The sequence below is a fragment of the Astatotilapia calliptera genome, chromosome 1, assembly GCF_900246225.1.
Source record: "Astatotilapia calliptera chromosome 1, fAstCal1.2, whole genome shotgun sequence".
Lineage (NCBI taxonomy): Eukaryota > Metazoa > Chordata > Actinopteri > Cichliformes > Cichlidae > Astatotilapia > Astatotilapia calliptera.
Genome location: NC_039302.1, coordinates 9,712,117 through 9,730,779, shown reverse-complemented (window position 1 = coordinate 9,730,779; position 18,663 = coordinate 9,712,117). Strand labels below are relative to the sequence as shown.

General features: G+C 41.2%; 1 protein-coding gene across 3 annotated transcripts in view; it reads right to left on the bottom strand.

Moving 5' to 3' along the window:
• Positions 1-73: 73 nt before the first annotated feature.
• The window catches only part of coro2ba (coronin, actin binding protein, 2Ba), a 51,620-nt gene continuing 33,030 nt past the window's right edge, over positions 74-18,663 (bottom strand). For 2 of the 3 annotated variants that reach the window (XM_026162777.1, XM_026162771.1), the window contains exons 2-12: positions 13,545-13,745; positions 8,236-8,352; positions 7,349-7,498; positions 7,061-7,225; positions 6,781-6,897; positions 6,576-6,680; positions 6,157-6,253; positions 5,683-5,795; positions 5,193-5,283; positions 2,885-3,024; positions 74-2,271 (exon numbers count right to left, since the gene is read on the bottom strand). In XM_026162777.1, coding sequence (XP_026018562.1) covers positions 2,137-2,271; positions 2,885-3,024; positions 5,193-5,283; positions 5,683-5,795; positions 6,157-6,253; positions 6,576-6,680; positions 6,781-6,897; positions 7,061-7,225; positions 7,349-7,498; positions 8,236-8,352; positions 13,545-13,745 — 1,431 coding nt within the window. In that variant the 3' untranslated portion in view covers positions 74-2,136. Of the gene's footprint in view, positions 2,272-2,884; positions 3,025-5,192; positions 5,284-5,682; positions 5,796-6,156; positions 6,254-6,575; positions 6,681-6,780; positions 6,898-7,060; positions 7,226-7,348; positions 7,499-8,235; positions 8,353-13,544; positions 13,746-17,824; positions 17,985-18,663 lie in introns of those variants that run through there. The other variant, XM_026162785.1, reaches the window with a different exon arrangement.

The following is an 18,663-nucleotide window of genomic DNA, read 5'->3' as shown; positions in this document are numbered from 1 at the left end:
GATGGCAATGTTTGAATTTTGTGCTGGTGGTGTAGAGGAGTGCTTGATTTAAATGGAGGTTACAGCCACAACGTATGTGCATCGAAAATTTATTGTTGCAAAATGTAAACTCTGGAAAACGGTCAGCTGTTTGGACTTTGTTTTCCTCCAGTATACGCAATGGTCAAATTGGCCTACCTCAGTGATTTTTTTTTTCACTACATGTTAAATCCACTGTCATCAGCTGATTTCTTTCTTTTCCCCTTCCATTCACTTCAATAAATCCCTTTTATATATGTGTTTGACGTTTGTGGTCCTTGTACACAGTTTAATATATTAAAAAAAAAAAAAGTGGATACAGAATTCCAGGGAGTGATGACAGTTGTCATTTTTGATCCTCTACATGGAAAATCAAGAAAAGAATTTACAGAATGCCTTTTTTTCCCCACAATACTGAACTCGTATGTATACATCTACAGTACACTGCTACCACACTAAGCAAATCTAAGTTGGGGTTTACTTTGAGTCTGCAGCAGTAACTGTTTGGTCAAAAATGTCATGACTAAACAGTTACTCGACCTGTCTCCTGTCTGTCACTGCAGCTCATCGATCTGTCTACTTTCACTGTAGCCTTTTATTTAACACAGATATTTACCATTGTTCATTGTTAAGGGCTCATCTTCTCTAGCTAAAGCTATGAAGCTTTGGCCCTTTATGTGCCTGCGATGATGTTATGAGGAAAGACTTGTGACCTTTAGTCCGTAACTCGCTGTTAACTTACCATTTCCATCCTTGTCATGCATGCAGTGGAATTTCTCCAGCTCTGCTCTTAAAATAGTGCCAATTAAATTCGAATGCTCTCAAATGTAAAGCTGAATGAGGCAGCGCAAATTTCTCCTGTATGTGTTGTCGGTACGGGTGGAGGAGAGGCACGTCACCTGACGTCTTGAAAGCAAAAATTACACGGCTACAGACAAACATTTCTCAGTAATAGTAATATACTTGGTTTAAATGTCAAATGGTTGGTTATTATTCCAGTTTGCACTTTTAAAAGTAGGAAATTATATAGCTTCATAACTTATCTGAAGTTACGTTGTTGGAGACAAAGAGCTAATAGGAAATACCTTTTTAAGGTGCTGTTTCACACAAGTCTTGCACCATTTCCACCGGAAACATTCAGCAAAATCTATCAAGCATCACAATCATTACTTGCGCAGTGTGTCATACAAAAACAAAGGGATTAAGAAATATACATGTTATTAGCTAAAAAGGTAAGATGTGACAAATAATAAATAAAAAGCAAATATACATTACCCCATCATCAAAATTAGCCCTAAAAACCAGTAACAGCCAGCAAAGCTTCCCTCGGATCCATGTCTCCTCAGCTGCGTCCCCATTGTTTAAATAAAGAGATACCTGAACAAAGTGAGCTATGTGCTGTCCTTGGGGAAAGACTGTCTGGAGTAGCTAAGTGTCAGTGTGACAAAGTAAATCTCTAGCCACTGTTTGTAGGTAATGGGATAAGCAGCCCGGTGGGAAAAACATGGTCCATGTCTGCAAAGCTCTCCTCGTCTGCCATTTTGAGATAATGTTGCAGCTCGCTGCAAACTGGGTCTGCAGCAGGGTCTAAGGCCTTGGGGAAGAAAAATAGGAGCAATAATAGTCTTCTCCAGTTTTAACCTCAACATAAAAATTACAATTCGGAGGTGGTTTGGTCAGTACAGGACTTTTTTTTTTTTTTTTGCATGGTGATCAAGGCATTGCCACATGGACAAGAGGGTAGGCAAAGTGAGACGAATACCTAGGCGGCGTGGAATAACACTGCTAGATCAATCATTTACATTTATAAAAACTGAAAATACCAAAATTCTCTGCATTCTATATCAGCGATTTAATGCTTAAGTAGCAATCCCTGATCTGTCATGCCTCATTACTTGTATTTGTCACTACTACAATATTGCAGTATTTGGATCAGTTAACATTATCCAATGGTTACCATGTTATTGTGTGCACTACGTGGAACAGCAGGAAGAATGAAGTTATGATATAATGAAATATATCAAAAAAGCAGGGCGAAGGGCTCAGAAGGTTGTTGGAGGTCAGAAGTGGGGGGGGGGCAAAGGAAGCGAGGCTTTGCCAGTCCAGGAGTCTAAGAGGTCAGGCGTTGTTGGGGCTAACGTTCTTCAGGTTGTTGAGCTCGAGTTCCAGCTGGCGTATTCGGACGTCCTTGGTGGTCAGTTCCTCCTTCAGCCGCCGCAGCTCATCCTGCTGCCGGAAGAACATCCGCAGGAGCTGGGTGGAAAAGGTGGGAAACGCGTGGAAGAACATGAGCGCAACGGCAGCTCTCAAAACAAGGAAAAGAGGACATTGGCAGGATGAAGGACGAAACATTTGGTTTTAATGGCAAGTTGTGTAAGGCTGGGTTCATTCTCAGCTTTTTTCTGAAATCATTTGCACCAGTACATTATGCTCTACTCTTATGATCGAAAGCTGTGGAACAGCTACTACATGGACCCCATGAGCCAAAAGGTCAGACTGCTCTAAAAGCTTAGTTTCTGATTTTTTATTTTATTTTTTTTTACTATTCAAACTGTATGACAGTGGATATCCAAAAAATGGTCACCAAAGGCTTTTCAGTCTCACAAAGGGCAGCCAATCAGAAGAAAGCTGACTCAAAGGGCGAGCGCTAAAATAGCACGTTTCACATTTTTTTTGGTTAATGCATGCATAATGTAATAAAGATGACTTTGAACTATTATACAGAAGAAAAGGAAAGAAATGTATAGAGATCCACTTTAAGTGAATCAGTTGTACAACAAAAACAAGTTGCGGTTCAGTTACAGCGTTATTACACTCCATTAAAGGCTGCAATTATTTTATATTATACTTGTCATCCTTCACACACCTCGTTCTCTGTCCTGGGTGGTACGTTCTCCAGCAGGTCGATCCCATTCACTACCACACTCTTCTTTTCCTTCACCGGGACCTTGAACACCACCTGGTTTGGCCGGTGGTAACCATCCTTCAGGGACATCAAAACTGGGTCTGTTTGAAAAGCAGGGAGAAAATGAACTTTTCCCTGTGAAAACCAACACAAAGCAGCAAGAGGCTTCGGCCGTCCACAGATCAACACCAGAGAATCTACCGTTTATCCATGCACGTCTTCAGCTCTTCAGGACATCCACATATTCAAGTGTTTAGTTATTCTACAACATGATTAGGATATGGATTCAGTGCCTAAAGCAATTTCCAAAGTTACTAAGCTTTTGTTATCCAGACTTCATCAGTATTTCAGTATCAGCATTGGGTTCATTTGTTCTCTTAAAAAAAAAAAAAAAAAAAATATATATATTATTTATGTGTATGTGTATATATATATATATAGAGTACTATCTCAGCCCATGTCTACACACAAATAATGAAGACAACTTTCTTCAAATACAATTTAAATAGTATAAACTAAACAATATTAGTTATAATAAAAACTCCTGTAGGTCATTATTTGATCTTCCAAAAAGCCCATGAACCAAAAAATCTTCACAAAACTAAAAAACTAAATGTAAATGTCAATAATACAAAATACTGACTGGAAAGCATCTCTTATTTAAAAAAATTTCCTTTACAAAATAGTGACCATACTATAGTTTTAATTGCCGAGCATATTAAAATCACACTCGTGAGAAAAAAAAAAAAAAAAAACCTGTCTATTTACATTGATTCCGATTCAGTGAAATACGCGTGGTTGTAAGAACAAAATTGGCAGGTGTGTGGGTTTTGTGAATCGGATGGTAATTTTTGCAAATGCACATATTTAACCCTAACCCACTGAGAGCAAACACAATGTGAGAAGGAAAGAACGGGACTTTCAAAACATACTTTTAACATCCTGAATTTCATTTCTCTTCACTTGAATAATCAGACCGCATCTTATCTTTAATACCTCTCAGTAGCATACCACCCCAATAGTGCACTTTACCCCCAGACTGCCGGCTTGCTTGTGCTTCCAAGGATATTTAAAAGTAAAATGAGAAGCAGAGCCTTCACTTTTGTCTTTTGTCCTGTATTCCTCCTCTCACCTCTAAATGGTTGCGGCAGATGGCCCCGCCCCTCCCTGAGCCTGGTTCTGCAGGAGGCTTCTTCCTGTTAAAAGGGAGTTTTTCCTTCCCACTTTCCTTCCTACTTGCTCATGCTTGAGAGTGAGTGAGTGTGTGTGTGTGTGTGTGTGTGTGTGTGTGTGTGTGTGTGTGTGTGTGTGTGTGTGTGTGTGTGTGTGTGCGCTGCTTTAGAGTATAAAGCACCTTGAGGTGATTTGGCAGTATATGAAAAAAACGTAAATTGAAGTGAACTGCATTAGTGTTCACTTGGTTTGAGTTCTTATTTTAAAGCTCCATGAAACATGAACATGAAGAGCTTAGATGTTGTCACAGTTAAAATGGGGGGTAGCACCTTCATCTATCTGACTACTCTCCTGTCGAGCCAGCTTGGGTTCAGGGCAGACACTCTCTTTACTGTTATCAGATCAGATGACCCAGTCCATTAGCCATGCTGCTATAGGCCCGGGTTCTTTGGGGACTGCCCATGAAGCACTGATCACTTCTCCATCACTCCCTTCTCTCTTACTCCCAATGCATTTTTATGCCACTGTTAAGCACAACATTCACTTTGTCATCTCTGTCCTGTAGTTTGTGCTTTATCTTGTTTTTGTTTACCATCTTTCCACATTTCTCTCCTTTCATTTCCCCCACCCCAGCTGATAGCTGAGACCAGCTAAAGTTTCTTCCTGCTAAAATGGAGTTCTACCTCCCTGCTGTTGTTAGTTAGAGGGTTATTGAGGATTTTCTCTCTAATACTCTTACTGTAGAAGCTTGAGATGACTATTGCTGTGAAGTAGTGCTCACAATATAGTAAAGTTGAATGTTAATGAACTGGACTGGATTGCATCAATTAAAATAAATCAACTGTGGCGATTTTTTTTTAACCATGCTGGTGATAACACAAGCTACATGTTGTCAGTGCATGATTCAGCAAAACAAAAACACTCAGTGACTGAAGTTTGCTGTAAATTAATCTACATTAGCTTTGTTTACTTGTTAGAGGCAACCTTGCATGCAAGTCATCATGGAAATCAGTTGCAGCAAATGAATAAGATGCCGCTCCCCTATTAAAATGCTGTTTAACAAGCCAGACAAGTGCGTCTCTGACGGGTTGCTTACCTCTATCAATTCCGCTCAGCCACTCGCTGGCTGACAGGGCCGGTTCTGTTCCTGCCGTCATGGGGTAGATGTCCTCCTGGTACGTGTCTGACTGTAAACAAACAAACATTTTCAGATGTCTCAGCAACCATTTGCTCAGCACTGCTGATTATCTCAACGTTCGGATGTCTTTGGTAAAGAGTTTTTATCTCAAAGAATTACATACGGTTTTGATAATTTTCCACCTTTTGACTTTGAGATGCTCATTCACCAGTCTGCTTTTAAACACACGTCTTAGGTCAAATAAATGGTATTAGATTAATTATTCCTGTTCTTGTTTCTTCTTGCTCTGATTTTGTATTCATCACAAACCAAGGTATTATAAGTCCAGTGTTCCCAAGAGGTGTTGGCTAAAATCTAACAGCTTTTTTGACTTAATAAATGCTGGTTATCATCTGCTGAAGATGAGACTGATAATAACAGAATGGAGTCTAATTTCATTCCCACTCACCCTTCTTGGCACAATCATGGAAATGGGCTCAATCAAACCCTTGAGGGTGACCAGTTTGTAGAAGCGGTACACCTCGCAAGCTGCCACATCCATCCCGTGCTTTGGCATCACACCTGCAGACAGGAAAAGAGGCATGTGGTGACGGCTGTTTTGCCAACATCCCTTTCCTAGAATTCATTGTTTGTCTCATCAACAAGATACAAAAACAACCTGCTGCAGCGTGACAAGTTAGTGAAGCTCTTTAAGCTTTTTTGAGCAAATTTCCAATTCGGACACCTCATTTTAATTTTCTTCAGTAAATACGATCCTTTCAGCTACGCAACACCGTTTTTAGAGGAGTGTTGAGGGCTGAGCTCATTTTCACAGTGATTCATTCCACCTCTCCGTTTCTAAAGACAGTTAATGACTGGGTTAGCATTTCTCTTTCTCCTCTGGCAGGACAGATCAGATACTGCTGTTCAGCAACTGGCTTACCTAGTCCTTTCTGTGGGGCAGGGGATCGGAACTCCATTAGGTACTGGATGTACGGCTTCTCTGTGGTGATTTCAAAGTAACGGATGTTGCCGTCCCCCTGCCAGAGCAACAGAACATGGTCATTACCTCTGAGCAATTGAAGCTACATCTTTTTTGCTGCTGTGCTCAGATTTCCAGAACAAGCAATGCTTCTCAGACTTTGACTTCCCTTTATTACTCAAGTTAAATTGAACGAACACACACACACACACACACACACACACACACACACACACACACACACACACACACCCCTTAAAAATAAATCATCAATTCCAATCACAGTCATCCAAAATGTATTAGATATGCAATAAATGAATGGTAAACACAGTTCAGTTTTTAGACTACTTTTGTACAACTGTAGGGACATCGGGGCTGACCTTGCCTGCCAGATACAACATGTGTGTGTCAGCATCATAGAAGGGAAACAACAGTCCTGAGAGCCCGTCTATGTCCTCCTCCACCATCGGCATGGACAAATCCTCCTAGGAATAACAATGTATACAAACATTGTTTTTAACACACATGCACACTTGATCTACCTGCTGTGGCACTGTATGCATGTATGGAGAAGTGTTGTCTGACCTGATCCCAGAGAGCGATCTGCCGAGTGTTCCAGCGAGAAAACCCTGTGGTGAGCAGCCGCTTCATATTGCCCAAGAACACAACTCTGTTTACGCGGTGGTTCTTGCAGCTGGCTTGCTGATGGAGCAGCACACATAGAGAGAGTGAGGCAACATACACTTGCAAGGAAGTTAACACTCTAATATGTTAACAGAATATTCTTGTGACAGTAGAAAGCAGAGCGTTTTTCAGAAACCACTAAAACATGTCAGTTTATCGTCATCAGCCAGGTCCGCCTCACCTGAAGGACTCTCCCGGAGCGTGGCTCAATGACACGCAGCTTCTTGTCTTTGCAGCTGGTGGCCAGCAGACTGCCGTCTGTATTGAAAGACATGCTGAGGATGACGTCAGTGTGGCAGTCGATCATTTTCACCGGCTCGCCTATCTCCAGGTTCCAGATGAGGATCTAACTCAGTCGGGAAAAATTGTTTTGGTGGAGCTGTTAGAGGGCTGCTGTACTTCAATTAAAGTGATCATAAATAGAGATATAACTGTGGTTGTTGGGGGTGTGGCTGTGTTGTTTTTGTACCTTGTAGTCGTAGCCTGCACTGAAGAGGATGCCGCTGCTGGTGGGGTGCCACTCGATCAGACCCACCCGTCTGCTGTGACCGTACAACTCCAGCACTGCTTCCATCATGTTGCGCCTCAGGCCGCCCTCTGGGATCTCCCATACTCGCACCTGCAACATTTACCAACGCACACCGAGGTTGTTACTGGATACACAAATATACCTACAGGTTTGCTCATTCTCACAAAACATGATAACAAGTGACATTTTTATTATTCTGTTTTTGTTAGCAAATTATCAGGACTACTGCGTGCTTTCACAACACATTAGTATGAACTCTAAACCACAATCAGGAGGACACAGCTAGAAATCGTCTGATCAGAAATAGCACGCGCTATCAATGTAGCCCGTTGCATTAGGATTAGACAGGATTACTGCTATGGATAGAGGCTCTGTGTCAGACCAGATCAGATTATCTTTGAACATGTGAAAGTACTACACAGAGCACAGTGCTACCAATGCTGTGCAGTATTCACTAGAGTAATGTAACAGGTATATGTATCACGAAAAAACAGCCTGTAGGGTAACAGTGATTGCTATTTTATTTTGTGCCTAATGTCATTAATATAGCAAGCTGCTGAAAAGCTAACTGATGTTTGCCTATTTGTCGTTTTCAAACCTCACAGCAGCAACAACAGCACACCGTAGGATCGGATCAGAAGCGCGTGTCCAGTACAAACCGTATGAATCAGTAACCTCTGACCATATTAAACTGACGACCCATTCACCTTCTGGACTAGTGGCTGTCAACCTCAGCATTTAAGCACATACAAGAGAATTTTTTTAGAATCTTAAAAGTCATCAACTCATAAAAATGGGAGTTAAAAAGAATAAAGTGGATCACTTACTGAAGTGTCCTCGGAGCAGGACGCTATGATGTTTTCACAGAAAGGGTTCCACTTGATATCCAGCACGTTGCCATTGTGGCCGCACACTTTCGGGTGATGAGAGTCCAGGCGGCCAGACTGAAAGCACGTACAACATGCAGATGAAACGCATACAGTATGTCAATGCATAAATGAAGAGGTATTGTTTGCAATCGCATCACTATAAAGGAATATTACTGGAAAGAATCAGAATCATCACAAATTGCACAAAACTTTAGTCGAAACAAAAGACATTTTAAAGACAATATTAAAGACAATATTAAAGAATAGCGTAAATTTTTAGAGAATGTTACTGAGCAGAACTCATCTTTGCTCCTTTTGATGTGAACATGAAAGACTCACATCAGTGAGATGTCTCTATAAATTCTGAACAAAGCAAAGCAAACCCGGTTATTGTACAGGGATAACCGAGGCACATTATTATTATTACTGCAATAACCTACAGAGTCCACAGAGGGGCACTGGCTCATAACAGCAGATGACAGGAAGCTCTTCATATCGGTCATGATGTCATGAATGTTTGATGTCCACTCAATCCACTGACCTCTTTTCTGATTTCCTTAGAGATTTGCTTAAGAGCACTGGGTCATGCACCTGTGAAATCCCATGTGCGTCTGCATGCACGGTCCTTGCTGAACCCTTAAGACTTATTTTGGAGGCATTGCCAAGCTTTAGCAAAATTTTCATAATAAATATCTTTGAGAATGCATTAAATTGAAATTTCAAGCTATTTCCTTGCAAATCTTTCCCACCAAAATGAAAACAATAAATGTAATTTTGTTACAACAGGAGATAAAATATTGAAAAAAAATTTTTAAGATTCACAGTGAAGCTTAGATTTAAAGAATTCTTTGTCTGTGTGAATGCCAAATTTGGTTAGCTGTAGTCAACCAGCTCAAAAAGAGCAAAGCAGGAAGTCAACCCGGGAAATAAAGGTAAGTTTCAAGGTAACACACTGCCAATACAGTGAGGGCTTTGCAAACAAATCAAAGAACAAGAGCCAAAATCAGTCTCCGGCAGAACACAGCCACCGTGACGCTGAACATCCAATCAGTCAGCATGAGAGAAGAAATGACTAAGCAAGGCAACTCGATTTAATAAACACAGCTAACTCAGGCACATCAGGAGTTCATAATTAATGTAGAGCACTGGGGTAATAAAATCTCCCCTTGAAAAAAAAACCCCCCAAAGAACAATGACAAGCTGTGCCAATATAAGTTCTGATGACACATTATTATTAGGGAACTTTCATCATTAATGAAACAGGATCTGAGGGACTCCTTATTTGGGTGGAACTAATTACCTGCACAGAACATAACATCCGTTGGGAATGAGAGGGTTCAGAGGCTCTAAGGGGTATTATAAGGAATTACATTTATAATAGGACATAAAATGAATAAAACAGACTTTTCACAGCTTGGATTTCACCCTCAATTTTTATCTTTCTACCACGCATGAAATTTAATATAACATAAAATAGCCTCGTTAGCTGCAACCACCCGCTAGACTTTATCGGACAGGAAAGCGTTAGGCCTGATGGTCTTTAGTCATTTCCCCGAGGCTGTGGCACATATGAGCACTTTCTGAGAAGAGCAGATGTGCTGGCCAGGTACCAGCATCTCCAATACGCCAGCGGCACCACGCTGCGGTTGCTGCAGACATTTATCGAACTGTTATTCCCAATAAATCTTTACTAATGCAACTTACCACTGCTGCTCTGTCACTGCAGCAATACTAACAGCTGACATCGAACAGAGTCATGTTTCCAAAATGTAATATGGTTCCCCCGATGAGAACGAGGAATTATGTTTCAGTAACAGAACAGGACGAACTCAGCCATGGTGACACTGTTCTATAAACCTGATATTTTTATGTATACTCTGTGGCGCATCTCCCATGTGCCTTACGACACCTCAGCCAGCTGAAGTGAACCCGCTGAGTCACGCTTAACTTAGATAGATACCACACCTATCTATCTATGCATCACTATTACGCATATATCTGCTGGTAAAATATTAGCTCAATGACTTTATCAGAGAAATGAATTCCAACCAATTAAAATCCTCCACACGCTGCATCATACAGAGTAAAGCAGTAGTAATAGGAATAATAGTATGTTGATTCACAACGCACCACACCCACTGCAATTGCCTCTTTGTCTGAGGTGATGAAGAGGTGTTTGTGACCTTGTGTGTCATTTTCAGAGCCAGGCTGTGTGCCAGGTGGTGCCAGCAGTAGTCCATCCACTTTCTAGCGACTCTGTCTGAGGGGCAAACATATGGCTGTCTCGCCAGCTGTCATCATAATATGTCTGCCATGCTCATACCTCACCATTAGCCAAACCCCTACAGATTGGTCTGTTTATCTAACAGAGGAGCCAGAGCTTCATTTTGAAATAGCGTGGGTGCCTTTTGTAAAGAAGTAAAAAATAAATAAAAAGTTTATTTTTCCTGTGGTAACCATGTAATGGCCCCTTTCATACAAACAACAGCACGTGCCATCTTATATATGCTGCCTTATTTTAGGTGAAGCCTGTAAAATAAGATTGAAAACACAAAATAAACTTCATGTCTGCCTTCCTGCATTAAACAGCAGCCTCCATCACACAGAAGCTGTGCTGTTGCTGAATATGATAAATGCCACTTGTGAATTTATCCACTCAGCGGAAACCTGAGCAAACGCTCAAGTCCAGTACTTTCATTGTAGGAAGAAATCTATTAAGTTCTAGCTGTTGGCTGGGTTTTTACACACAGCAGCAAAAGTACAGTGGGGAAATACAAGTTTTGGGTTGTTTGATTTTAATACTTACTGGAGATTCAGATTCAAAAGATTTAGATTATTGCAATTTTCCCCCAGGTTAATAATTAAAAACATTTCTTTCCTGTCACAAAATACAGTTTCTATAAAACTGCTGCCATAATCATTTCATTTTGATGCTCACTGTGTGTGAATTTTCTGACTCACGAGACTTCCTCTTGGACTGACTGGCTGGACTGAAAAACATTCAGCTCTTTCTTTTAGTCACTGAAATCTGTCAGACTTTCTCTTTCCATGTGTGGAAGCAACCTTTTTTCTTTCTGTCTTTTCATTTTATTTTTGTGTTATTGTTTCACTGAATCCTTCCTTGAAAAGCCTAAATAAACAGTGCTGCACAGACTTCTAAGACACCCCTGACTGTTATCTACAGCTTCACCAGTTTTAAAGACTCTAATGAATCTACCTGAAGCAGCATGGATAAACAAAATGATAACATCTTGTCCTAATTAAATTTATTGGAAATAAAATACTTTTATTAACAGACAAAACCAATCACTTGAAAAATGATTCTCTGCACTCATAAAAATGAAGCAATTATTTGGAGTAAAAAGCAGCTGAATTATATACAGTCAAAGGTTTATTTGTTCAAATAATTAAACATTATGGAAAATGTGCTTGGTGTAAACTGATTACCAAAGATTCCATTAAATGTAACATTTCACAGTGTACCTAAAACAAAAAGTGTATACAAACATATTATGTATATATATGGTGTATATAACCCATATTTTTGAGTTTATCTATTTATATAACAGCAGATCTGCAGAACTTTACTGGACAAAAGTCATGAAACGCCTTATTAAGTGCATGTGCACATTATGTACTCGATACATCTGTATATAAAGTTATGCATCCTGGCAACAGGGATTGCTTCAGTTTTCTGTGATAACGACATCATCAGCTTTGGACTTTCCAAACCTGACGATCAATGGACTTGATTTATTTAGAAATACCACTCTGTGGCTCTGTCTACCAGTTCAGCTGCACTTTACATTCACACATAACCAGGCTCATATAATAGATCTACTTAAATACATTTAATGACAGGTGTTACGTACATTTATGCTTTATTTATGACCAGAAAAGAAGATTCTAATAGGAAACAAAGTTGGAGCCTTGACAGTCATTAAAACAATGTTTCAAATAAATAAACTACACCACTGACCCAAGATTTGTGTGAAACTTGATCACAATCACCCCTTCTCTACCTGTGTTAAGGCACTGAATAATCACCAGAAAAATCAACCTTCGACCTATTTTGTATAAAACATTATCAGTGCATTATTAAACAGAGTTGCCCCTGAGATGTGACCTTCACAAAACCGGCAGCTCAGAAAGCATAATTACCTCTGGCCAGTGCTGTGACGGGTGAGTATGCATAAAAAGCATGACATCATCTGAGAGACTCACACCAAGTATCTAATAAGCTAAACAGCAAACGCCCACATGCACACACAGGCGGTCTTTTTCCATGACTGAACACGTTAGCTCACGATGATGTGACGTAAAATCTAGCTGAAGTCTCTCTGCTTCGGACAGCAAAACTGTTCAGCTTACTGAATGCTTCTACTGCCTGATAACAACCAGACTTGACCCTGCTTGGCAGCCAAGAGCTTTGCAAGCACCTTGGCATGGTCTCTCTTAAAGAGGCAAAGCACTCTGTAAGGCCCACAAAGCCATCTAAAAATGGGAATGACATTCAAACTAAAACATCTCCTTATTGAAAAGTTACACTGAACTCACACAAACACACTATCAATTGATATAAAGCTGGAAACAATTGGGATGTGACTGAAGACCCCAAAATGATCATCAGAAACTTTTTATCAAACCCAAAATAACCAACACACATAATATGTGGGAACAACTTTCAGTAAAATTTACATGAACACATGTTCTTAGCTAACTTTTTCACTTTCTTACTGCTGCTATTTACCGTTGCTACTCAAATCAGGACTAGTGTTGCATCCTGTATATCCTACAAAAAGCAGTGATGCACGGTCTGTTTGCTAAGTGTGAAATGAAATATCATTGAGAACAGGCACAATTACCTTTCCCATAATAAGAAAAGGAATTTTGAACTTTCCAGCAAACAGAAACCTTTTGTAGTGTTTATAAGCAATATCACTATGCCTTTATATTGTGCTACTGGCAGCACAACCCAGTTACAATGCTGGCCTTAGATTCTGGCTTTGCAGTGGCAGTTAAACTGTGCTTCATTTGTGTGGAAAGAGCTCTGCAACTTGCCGATTTCACTGTGCAGTCAAAGAAGATTAAAGTAACAGAAATTTTACAGAGCAAGAGGAAAAAATGCATACGAATGCAGATTTATCCTGCAAGAATTTCTCTTTAATTATGAGTTACTCACGCTATTATTTGTGTTTGACTTTGTAAAATTTACTCATTTTTCTTATTCTGAAGGATATAGGAGCAAAGAGCTAATTCAGTGTTACCTGGGATACAGGTATAACAATGAAAGAGCCTCCGCCGGCACTCTCTGTGACGACTGCCAGGAACTTGGAGTTGACGGCACAGAAGTGGTTGTCATGGACATTCTTGGTGATGGGGATACCGTCGAAGCAGTGCTCCCGGTTGGCTACTTTTCCATAGACATTTCGAAACTTGGAGCTTCGGTACGTCGGACGCCATGACATCTGAAAAAGAGAGATGTGTCACAGATAAACAATCTGAAAAATCAAAGATGTTATAAAACGCAATGATATAAAACAGGGGAGAAAAAGCCTAACATTTCAGGAAACTAGTTCTAGTGAAGGCAGTAATCTGATAAATAACATGATGTGTTTTGCGACTAATTAAACTAAACGATTGTCTGATGTCTACACTGGAGTTTTGTTGCGTGAAATACTAGTACTGGTTTGTAAATTAATAATTGGGATGCATCTGTGTTTGTTTATGGCTGCAGTTCTCTGACGAAGTTGGCTAGCATTAGTTGAAAACCTAGCATTTACCCTTGTTGTAGAATATGATCACTTCTAGCTAAAAAAAAATAAAAAGATGGTATTGACCCACCACGGAGGCAGTGGAGACTGTCAGAAAACGACTACAAGAAGACAGCTCCTTGGAGGACAGGACCAACTTCACACCCGATCAGATCTGCACACTGTTAGACCTCTGCCTCACCACTACATATTTCAAGTACAACGAAGGCTTTTACAGACAAAAACATGGCTGTGCCATGGGCTCCCCCGCGTCACGTATTGTAGCCAACCTTTACATGGAGGAAGTGGAAAGGAAGGCTCTTGGCTCTTTCAAAGGAAGAGTACCCAGCCACTGGTACAGATATGTGGACGACACCTGGGTCAAAATCAAGACACAAGAAGTGGAATCCTTCACTGCGCACATTAACGCTGTGGATAAAAACATCAAGTTCACCAGGGAAGACACAAAGGACAACTGTTTGCCTTTCCTGGACTGCGCCGTGCACATTGAAGAGAACGGCAAACTCAACATCGAAGTTTACCGGAAGCCCACACACACGGACCAGTACCTCCTCTTTGACTCCCATCACCCTTTGGAACACAAACTTGGAGTAATTAGGACCCTACACCACCGGGCAGAACATGTTCCCTCTAAGCCTGAAGGAAAAAAGAAGGAACACACACATGTAAAGGAAGCACTCAAAACGTGCGGCTATCCTAAATGGGCGTTCTTAAAGTCAGCAAAGAGGCACAGAAAAGAAGACCAGACACCAGCGAGGGAGGATAAGAAGGACAGACGCAACAACATTGTCATCCCCTATGTAGCCGGTGTATCAGAAAAACTCAGGAGAGTTTTCTCCAAGCATGACATCCCAGTGTACTTCAGACCCAGCAACACGCTCAGACAGAAACTGGTTCACCCGAAAGACAAAACGCCAAAACACAAACTTAACAATGTGGTGTATGCTGTACAGTGCAGCGAGGAATGCTCAGACCTCTACATTGGAGAGACCAAACAGCCACTTCACAAGCGCATGGCACAACACAGAAGAGCCACCTCCACAGGACAAGACTCAGCAGTCCATCTGCATCTTAAGGATAAAGGACACTCTTTCGAGGATGCCAACGTTCACATTTTGGACAGAGAGGACAGATGGTTTGAAAGAGGAGTGAAAGAAGCCATCTATGTCCACTGTGAGCGACCACCTTTGAACAGAGGCGGGGGTTTACGACACCAACTCTCTGCCATCTATAATCCAGTTTTGAGATCCCTTCCCAGATGCCTTAACGCCCACTCACATCCTGGGCCATCTGACTGCAGGAATTTGCATGATAAGGTGGGGCCAGGTTTCACAATGAACACACCGAAACTCTGGCTGATTGGGACCCACACCCAGTTTCACACCTTGGCTCAGGCGATTAGAGGATCATCAGGGGGTCCTTTTGTCCCTCTGTGGGGGGTTACTCCCACTAGGGTTATATCTGGGACTCTCCACAATTTGACCTTAGAACTGAAGAAGCTTCTCGGATGAGAGGTGAAACGTCTTCAAGCAACTTAAAGAAGTCCAGACGCTTTTCTTTGCAAGCTCCTTTGACTATTGACCATAATGATAGATGGAGAGGCTTCAAAAAGGACAGCTTACAAGCTAGTTAATCAGGATGATGACGACATTGTTTATATACAGTCTATATAAAAAGAGAAGACAAATGTAAATAGAAAATGGAAAAAATGTCTTATTTTGGTGATTAGAAGCTAGAAAACATGCACGCATAATTATGATTGTGTTAAAAGTCCCCATCTTCCAAGCACAGTTGCAGGGTGGGCTGTCCCATCTGTGCACATATGATAAGAGTCACACATACAGTTGTGGGAAATCATCCAAACTGGTCATGGGTGTGAGACTTTTGAAGGGTGAAAACTGGGTGAAAATGTTTTCATGCTACTCCACGCTGCCACAGAGTCAGTGATTAACGCGTGGAACAAAACAAAACCAAACTGAATCTCAATCAAGAACAAAAATCATTCATTTCTGACAAACACACCATATTCTATTGTTTGTCACTCTGTTTTTGGTTCAGATGCATCTTGTACAACAGAATAGCAACCATTGTTTGCAGCTGCTGCTCACAACAAAAGAGAAGTGGTTGGTCTTGACTCAAGATGCTTCTTTTGTTTGCCACTTCACCACAAGAATGCACTGGTGGAGTGCTTGATTTTTGCTATGGTCTGGCTCTGCATAGGGATTTAACAGTTGACTCAGCCACAGGACAAGGATGTTAAATGACCTTTGACCCAACGGGACAGAAGTTGTGGTGAATGAATGTGGCTATAGAATTTCTTCTAAAAAAAATTCTCTGAAGGGAGATCTGTTCAAAGACATATTTTTAGTGACACTTAATCTAGACTATATCAGTTTGCGATGGGGACTGGAGGAAGAGAATTTATGACCGCTGTCAGATCAGTGGCTGCAATTCTGGATGACATCAGGCAATCCTCTATTCAGCATTGTTCTGCGGATAAGGAGGGGAACTGGTGGGAGGGGTGTATGCATGCAAATAGAAACATGCCCTGACCATGCTGCTACCGTTGTCTTTTCCTGTTTCTCACTGGACAGCAGAAGTAGCATCCAGGAGGCTACAGTGTGGCTGACCTCCATCTCCTCACTTCAACACTCAAGATAGTGCATGAATTATACCCCGTATAAATCAAACGTATGCAGGAAAATACGTTTATTTTATATTACTAGTTTTTCTGTGGGTTACTGTGATTTAGCTGTCTGAGGCGAGCAAATATAAGACAAAGAAAAAATGCTTAATCTTCTCTAAAACCATAAACCGTCCGAGGTGTTTATTGATGCTAGATTAGCTATGTGAATCTGTACCGGCAATACAAACAGACCCAAAAACCCAAATGGTAATGGTAAATGTAAAGCAGGTGTTTCTCACTATTCATTCTCTCACTCACACACCAGTGGAGGCTGTGCTGCCATGCAAAGTGCTGGCTTGTCATTGGCAGACACTGCAGGACTGGCTGTCGTGGGGAACGAGCCACAGGTTTAAAACAACACCTTTAATCACAGAGCAAGCTGAACCACATGTACGGTCTAAAGAAACAGAATATAAAGAAAACTCTAAAGTGCAGGCATGAATTTTGCTCCTATCATATTCAGGAGTATGAAAACTAAAACATTTATTCTTTATTTAACATTCACACGAACATTCAAATCCTTTTAATTCCAGCTCAAAAAAGCAGTTGTCTCCAAGAACTTCACATTGTTAAGTAAAGATCCGACAATATTAGGTCTGTGTAAGCTCAATAGTAGCTGCTTGTTAAAGAATTAATGTGGAACAGAAGAGCAGCAGAAACTGGCCTAAGGGACAGTTAGAGGAGAGTCGTCCGCTTTGAGCTCTCTTTACAAGGATGCTCATTCATCGGTCCCCGGCGTATGGCACAGAGAGGATGTCTGTCTGAGCGTGTTTGTGTCTTTCTTATCTCACGAGGGTTTGCGGCACACCAGCTCACACGCAGATCATGAGCAGAGCATGCACATACACAGAAAGACAGCAAGTCAAGAAATGATTTGGTATCCATCATATCACAAGACTTGTGGGTTGTGAGCATGAGTTCTTCTCGCGGTATGCACTGTGAATCCTTCAGGACTTTGCAGACTTGCAGATTTTCACAATATGAAGGTTTTTGTGCCAAGTTTGAATCATATAAACTTCACTCTCACCACTTTCATATTTCATTAACATCACATATTTTAATTCCACACCTGAAAATGTCGCCTTACCTTACAAGTGTCCTTATAATGACACTCCAGTCACAGTGTTCCTGCTGCTTTCTGAGATTGCAAACATCCACCCTCCTATCTACACAAGCCGCAGGACCTTCTCTCTTCCTTCCTTCCCTTTCGAATGTAAGCTGGCGGCCTGTGTCTACTCTACCTCCTTCTCTCATGTTTTTCTCAGCCCTCCCCTTTAAAATTCACTCTTCCCACCCTCTTCTCCTCCTACGAGCACTGATAGCTGAGGGGCCAGCACCCCCCTCCTCTTCCTCTTACCCTTCTCTTCCATCCTGCCACTCAGTCAGCCCTCTGCATCTCTTTCTGTGTCCACTACAGTTGAAACTCCAGCTCAGGCAGACTAGCAGAGAAGTACCCATTCATCCTCTTTCCTTTCCCACCCACTGCTTGTTTGGAATCAGAAGGCCTTTCTGGCGGATTCCCAGCAACGCTTACAGTTTTTCAGCCCTTATATCTTTTTCCTTTTAATCTCGTTTCTCCCAACTGTGGACTTTGTAGCTAACAGAAACAGTAAAATTCAATCAGGAATTTTGCGTAAAACTTGAAATATTCACAGACAAGAAATGAAGAAGACACCACAATTAAACAAGTCTTCAATTAAACAGTTACATCCAGCTTATCTAGATATTTAAGCTCTAGCTCTCTTCCACAGCATGCCTTTTTTCTGCCACAGCAGATCGCCGCCCCTCCCTGAGCCTGTTTGTGCAGGGGGGAGTTTTTCCTTCCCACTGTCACCAAGTGCTTGCTCATCAGCTTCTGGCAGCCAATCAACATCCAGTCACGAAATACTTATTTTTCCCAAATCCAATATCTTGGGCTGTGTGACT